The 7,032-nt window shown below is 40.6% G+C and overlaps 1 protein-coding gene across 1 annotated transcript; it reads right to left on the reverse strand.

Moving 5' to 3' along the window:
- Positions 1-253: 253 nt before the first annotated feature.
- Positions 254-2,463, reverse strand: uqcrfs1 (ubiquinol-cytochrome c reductase, Rieske iron-sulfur polypeptide 1). Its single transcript, XM_080844069.1, has 2 exons — positions 2,196-2,463; positions 254-1,103 (listed from the first exon to the last, which is right to left on the reverse strand). The coding sequence occupies exons 1-2, from the start codon at positions 2,404-2,406 to the stop codon at positions 493-495; spliced, it is 822 nt and encodes a 273-aa protein (XP_080700195.1). The 5' UTR covers positions 2,407-2,463; the 3' UTR covers positions 254-492.
- Positions 2,464-7,032: the final 4,569 nt, after the last annotated feature.

The raw sequence follows: 7,032 nt of genomic DNA on the forward strand, positions 1-7,032 counted from the left end.
CTCATTAGACCCCAATCATCTTAATCTACCAATGCAGGAAAGAAACAAAATCTTGTGCATTTCATGGCATCCCAACATGTTCATCTGTTATAAAGGTGAAGATGATCAAAGCTTAGGGCATTATTTGTCCTCTTCACCATCTACCAGGCATTCCGACCTGACTCTAACACGTACTGATGAGAGAGTACAGTTCAATTGTTCGGAACAACTTTCATTTTCCCTCTATCCCAATGCAGTAAAAACCTTTGGACTGTTGAACAAATACTCAGCCAATGCTAGTTTTATTACAGTGATTGAAAAAACAGTGATCTGAGATTCAGTAAATAACTTAAATCAGGCATTTATATGGGTAAAATGTACATTTATTACTTGCAGTTAATATGCCACCCATTCCCTAAAATGATCTGTGCAAGATGTTACTAGAACAGACAGAGAATAACAAAGCAGATCAGACATACTGCTCACAGAAAAGATCAACACAGTCCAACATAATTATCCAACAACAACTGTGGTTTCATCTGGGAACTCGTAGAAAGGAACCTCTAGGTTGAGCGGTGCAGGACCCTTTCTGATGCGGCCTGATGCGTCGTAGTGGGAACCATGGCAGGGACAGTAGTAGCCCCCATAGTCACCTGCGTTGGCAATAGGCACACAGCCGAGATGGGTGCACACACCGAGGACGATGACCCAGGATGGGTTTTGAACACGGTCCTTATCATGCTCAGGGTCTCTGAGCTCAGCGAGATCCACAGCCTCCTCAGCTGCAATCTCCTTCTCTGTGCGATGGCGGACGAAAAGCGGCTTTCCTCTCCACTTGAAGGTCATATTCTTGCCTTCGGGGATGTCTCCGAGTTTGATCTCAATCTTTGACAAAGCCAAGACGTCAGCTGAGGCGCTCATGGAGGTGATGAACTGGGTGACGACTGTTTTGGCGGCGTAGACTCCCACCACAGCTGTGGACCCTGTGAGTATGTAGGAGAACACTCGTCGGGATTCACTGCTCTCCTGGGAGGACTTGTTAGGATCCATCACGTCAGGACGCCGGTAATCTGAGAAGTCAGGTATCTTGATGTCTGTGTGAGCGAAGCGAACACCGGCCCGGGCTAAAAATAAACAATGCACAAAGTTAGACGCACAACATCAAAGTCAAACAAAGCATGAGCTTTGACAAGCATAAGAAGGGTTCATTCTCAAACCACTACAACAAACACGATCTGTTAAAAAAGTCAAGTGAGAAAAAAATAGTGTACATTATAAGTAAGAAGGCTCTATTCCTAAATCCACAACTGTCAAATGACCTAATCGTTACACTGTTGCAAAAAGTTATAGGAAAATTATTTTGTCATTGACAGTCATTTTGTGGTCTACAAAATTAGGTGTCAAAGTATGCTTTGTCTGCTTTTGAGGCTAGTGCAAAAAAAATGTATCTGGTATAAATGTTAACTGCAAAAAGTTTGTCAGAACTAGTCCGAACGTGTCCCCTTTGCCTAACCCTAACAGCTAGTCACACTGTGTACTCATTTTGATCAGCAAGCCATTTTATGTTGGTTTAGCAAGCAAGGGTTAAGTTATAATATTATTCCGAGCAAAAGTTTACCAGCCTGTGTTTGCCATAATGCACTGCAGAGAGTACAGTAGCTTTATACCAAGCTAGTTAGTTAGCTAACAGAGTGCTACAGTGAGGACTGGTAACAATCTGCTTACTTGCTCGTAATAACAACAACTTTGATAATGTATCATATAAAAGTGAACTGATCTTGCAGAATGTTTTCAATGTCAACGTTCATGGCAAAAGTTATTATCACTGAACTTAACAATAACTCCAGCATGAGTGTAAGGTCGCGTCCTTAGCCATACGTGCTAGCGTTGCTAACCTTGTGATGTGTCTTGCGACTGATGCTAATGGCTAACTACGTGTATTCCACTGTTAGCACACTAGCTGCTAGTTGATAGCATGTTAGCTGTCCTATTTAGCATGACTGGAACTCTTGTAATTTGTATCACATTATCTGTAATAGTTACCCTTCCAACAATAGACAATAACTTGTATATCACCATAATCAATGAGTGGAGTAAGGTTTACTGAGTAAAAAAAGTATTATAGACCATCTTTAACCCTAATGTCCTTGGCTATATAACGTAGGCCACACAACGACGCCAGGTTGCTCGCTTGATTGTATAACCCAGTGACTCACCATTGATGCTGACTGAGATGGCAGGCCCAGTCGTGGGGCTGCTGCCATTTAAGGACTCCCGGGTGAGAAACGACTTTTTCAAATCTAACAGCACCTTATCACTTTTTACAACAACTCCAGGTACAAGGGCTTTGAGGGGTCCAGCCACAGCAAAATTCGTTGCCTGCAAGTATGGGGAAAAAGCCCCCGAACGAGCTGCAAGGGACATCATCTTTCTCGCCGAAAAGCACGTCGACCCGACCCTGCTACTTTCTTCCTTCCTAGCCTGTTGTGCAACGCTACACGTTACATCCGGACGTTTGTGATGACGTCATTCTGGCGTCGGTTGTACAACCATTATTTCTCAGCCAAGTAAGCAGGTAGGATTTGAAGATATGGCCTAAAATAAAACCATAGTTTCAACCTTGGTGATGATGCATCCAAGATAATGCATTTTGTATGTAGATGCAAAATACCACTGGTAACAATATGTTTGTAAAAGGACATTACAGGCCCACTTAGTATGACATTTGTAAATAATACATCCAAAACAGCGTGGTGCACAATATCCACCAACACTGAGAAGCTACACAACTACAAATTCAGAGAGATTAAAGCTGTGACAAAATCTAACACTATAAATGCCCCATCCTCTAACCATCTCTTATGAGTATTTGTTGTTATGGGGGCACCTTCCTTCATCTGTGTATTATTGAATTAAGTCCATGACACCTCAATAAGGATCAACAATGGTTTAGCATATCATTAAGAAATTACGCCATGAACCACATTTAATTGTTCTACTTTTTAATGTAATAATAGTATACAGCAGATGATTTAAAATTATACTCTATGTTGTGCAAGCATATGGGAAAGAGTTTAGAATAGAATTGTGATTTAACTACTGAAATGCTGTTCTTCACAGCAAACACTTATTCTACTAAATTAAGATAAAGGCAGCATAGATACATTTATAAAGAATATGATCTGAAGCAGTGGCGACTCCTGAAAAAATTCTCAGGGGGGGCAATTTTTTGGATAATGATTAAGGCAACCTATTCAGTAGGTACATTAAGTTAGCTGATTAACTCATACAGCAATGCCTTTTTGTCCACTAGATGGCAGCACACAACATACATATTTTCCCTCTAGCTACATAGCTAGAGGAGCTAGTTACAGGTGGAAAGCTATGGAAGAAAGTTGCGCGTTAACGCAGGTCATTCAAAGGCTTTTATTTTGTGAAAGTCTGCCGCGAAACCGAAAACGGATAAACCATAGATACATGTCTTGTCGCGTTGCCGGCCAACGGAGTCTAACGTCAGCACATGGCGGCCATCTTGCCACAGTCAGCTCGCTCACCCATAACATTGTGTTGGTAGTGGTACATGCACTTTTTAAATAACCATAACTTGCTCAATTTTCAACCAATTTTTAAACAGTTTGGTTTGTTATAAACGAGAGATGTAGTTATAACACTGCATACTTTTGAATAATGATGTTATTTTCTAAAAAATATCCCCAAAACATCCAGAATTATAACCCCTTTAATAACGTTTGTAAGAAACCAAACCATTTGTAAATCCGTTGAAAATTGAGCAAGTTATGTTTATTTAAAAAGTACCAACACATTGTTATGGGTGAAGGTGCTTACTGAAGCAAGATGGCCGCCATGTGCGGACGTTCGACTCCGTTGAAGGAGACATCTAGCCTTTATACAGTATATATTTATGGATCAGACGGTCTAGTGGTAGAATCCGACAGAAAAAAATACAACATTTACATTTACATTAAGTTGTTTAGCAGACCAATTCCAAAGTAACTTACAAGGAAATTGCATTTATACATCAGGAGCAGTCTTTTTTTTTTTTGTTTTTGTTTTACTTTTCCCATAGGCAGTGCGTCGCCCAAATCGCCCTTATGGACAAGCCACCCCTGATCTGAAGTTTGTGTCATTCAGTAAATGTGGGTAATATGTGGGTTTTAATGTGTTTAAATAATGCCAATGTTTCTGCGTTATTTCAATTCACATGTTGTGTTTCTTCAGATGAAATATGTAAAGACCCTTTACTTGTTGGAAATACACAGGAGACAAAGTCACTTCAGCATGGAAATTGTTCTATTGTTAAAATATCAGGCTGGTTTGGGATCCAGTGAATTAAACAATTAGATCAATTGAAGATATTCACCTTTGTGGGAACGCTTTTGAATTGTTAAGGTGACGAGTCAAGGCACTGGTGTGAGTTCCCATGAGGTCAAGATGAAACAAGAACATGGTTAAGCTCATGAAGGCGATATTGACATGACATGCATAACCACCACACATCCACGGCCTTTGTGAAAGCAAAATAGCCTACTTGGTAGTTCTAAGAACCAATCGCATAAAAAGCATGTGGTTGTTTAACCAACCCTTTAAGAGTACTTATCTTGCAACCAGCAATGCTGAACACTTCTCTTGAATAAACTATTGAATGAAAACATCAAGTGTGAACTAAAGAGATATGGATTTGCATTACATGCAAAACATGTAAGGAATTATCATGCTCCTTCCTTTGACTTAGAGGAATAAGTCCGCGAAGTAGTTCTGATTTTACTCTCTGTTGTTGCCACTGTGTTGGCTTTGATCAATGTGACACAGCCTGCTAGCAACTGAATTCCAAGCATTTGAGGCAGCAGTGCCTTGCCTCAGTCGACTTAAAATAAATTGACATTTCTAATCTATGAGTGTGCAGCAGCACTGCAGCCGTCTCCATACTGTATCTATAGCATCACACTTGACATTTGGCGCTGACGTTAACACAAGCCTGCTTATTAGTTTCATCAGTATGGAGCCAAGGAAATGGCTTGAGCAAACAACAGTATGCTTCTGCTTTGTCATTTAGAGTGCCCCTGTTTGCAAGATGACCATTTTGAACTGTAGTCTAATGTCACAGTCAAATGCAATTATGCATTTCCTCTATCTGTAAGTGATATTGGAGCATTAAACAGGAAAGTGTTCTTAATGTTACCCCTCACTGTAGATGTCACTGATGATTACATAGGGAAGTACACACACACAGTGCCCGAACGCTCTGTGCCTAGGTTTGAACACAGTTCCGCCTTGAGGGAGGAGGTGAACTTCCTGTCCTCGAGCTGTGGTAACGAGTGAATTTAATCTCTGGAAGAGGTAATCCCACAGGGAGGGGAGTTGCACGCCGAGCTGGAGGCACTTTAACAGGCACACTAAGTCTCTTGTATCCCGCTGCGGCTCCTACACCGCTAACAACACATTAAAAGCTGACAGCTGACCTTTCACCCCAGACTCCAGTGCCGCGTTTCCTGCTGATGTATTCTTCTGGACGCTGCATGCTGAGCAGAGAGGATTATGTCACAGTCACTTTATGACAAGTGCCCTATCTGGTCAGTCCCATAGTGGACAGTCTCTTGCACACTCTCATGGCCACATGGTACACTTGCACACATACAAACACACTCTAACCTATGCATAGACCTCCCAGAGGGATTTGACAGTGTGCGCAATAAAACAGCTCTTAGATTGGTGAAAATGAAATGTTTGGTACTGAGTGGCCTAACTTAAGTTTCTATGCAATGCCAACACAGGGTTGTTGAAAAAGGATCGCTTTTCTCAGGCTAACCATCGCAGCTGTGCATGAAGAAATCAATACCTTCCATTTCCCCTCACATCTTGACAGGTCTGATGAAAAATGGGTGATAGTATTACATCAGTGTTAACACAAATTTCTAGTACGTAAAAGGTTGCAATTCCAAGTTGTTTTTGAAGCTATTCATAGATTTTCCATTTTAACGTTTGAATCAAATGATTACCTCTTACTCTTTTTGGTCACATAACCTTTACCATGTAATGTGATGAATCATACCTCTTGGAGGACGACATACATCTTAATCAATTAGCCTTTAATGATATTGATCAACAGTTTAAGCTGAAGGAATATTATCATGTGGGTTCTTCAATTAAATACCCAAAGCAAGACCTCAATCCCACTCAGTTTATCTCTGGAAGTGTGCACATCCAAAACAAGACAATCAAGCAATCAGAAGCATTCTCTGAAGTTAAGATTAGGAAGATAGATTTTTATATCGGCATGAAATATACTTAGTTCACCCAATCAAATTGTAAATTTTTGGCAAACAATTTTTTTGTTATGCAATACATTGAATACAGCAAATGGTATAAAACAGCTTCCATCTCAAAAGATAATTCCAATGTGCACCTTGGCCTAGACAGACAGAGGTAGAAATGGGAAACCACAGAAAGTCACAAACACCAGGCCTTGAACAGGTCAGAGGTCACACAGAAACAGTACCTACAATGAGACTTACAAAATGCTGAAACAAAGTTAGTTTGTGATCGCAAATGATGAAGATGTCAGTTTGGTAGAAAAGAATAAACATTAACTCCTCCATATGAGATCCCTTTAAATTGGACTTCTTTCATTATTCCTTACCTGTAAAACTGTCAAATTAATATCAATTATTTTTAACATGAATATGCTGGTGCCAGGAAACGCGAAAAAGTTTCGAAAAAAGTTCAACTTTACCCAGCATAGAAACACTCCTCGTTGGTGGCGTTAATCATGTTTTGTCATCTCCATGTATTAAGATGCAAATCTACGTCTGGCAGGAGATAGTGCTCAAGGGTAATAATGTGTTTTCCCATCCCTCCCTCCAATACTGCATGTCTCGGAGACCCAATAATGCATTAGCATCCTATTAACTGTGACTTGAAAGTGTCTTTGTAATTGATAAGGAGGACGGATGGGCGGGCCCTGGTGGACTGAAGGTGTGGCACTGACTGGAGATGGGAGGCTGTTATCTAAATGAAAATCTCAAGCAGTAACAG

The sequence above is a fragment of the Sprattus sprattus genome (assembly GCF_963457725.1).
Source record: "Sprattus sprattus genome assembly, chromosome: 8".
NCBI classification, from domain to species: Eukaryota; Metazoa; Chordata; class Actinopteri; order Clupeiformes; family Clupeidae; genus Sprattus; species Sprattus sprattus.

Coding starts and splice junctions, on each gene's coding strand:
- uqcrfs1 (XM_080844069.1), bottom strand. CDS start 2,406: ATGATGTCCCTTGCAGCTCGTTCGGGGGCTTTTTCCCCATACTTGCAG. Junction 1,104..2,195: donor CATCTCAGTCAGCATCAATG/GTGAGTCACTGG, acceptor GTTTATTTTTAG/CCCGGGCCGGTGTTCGCTTC.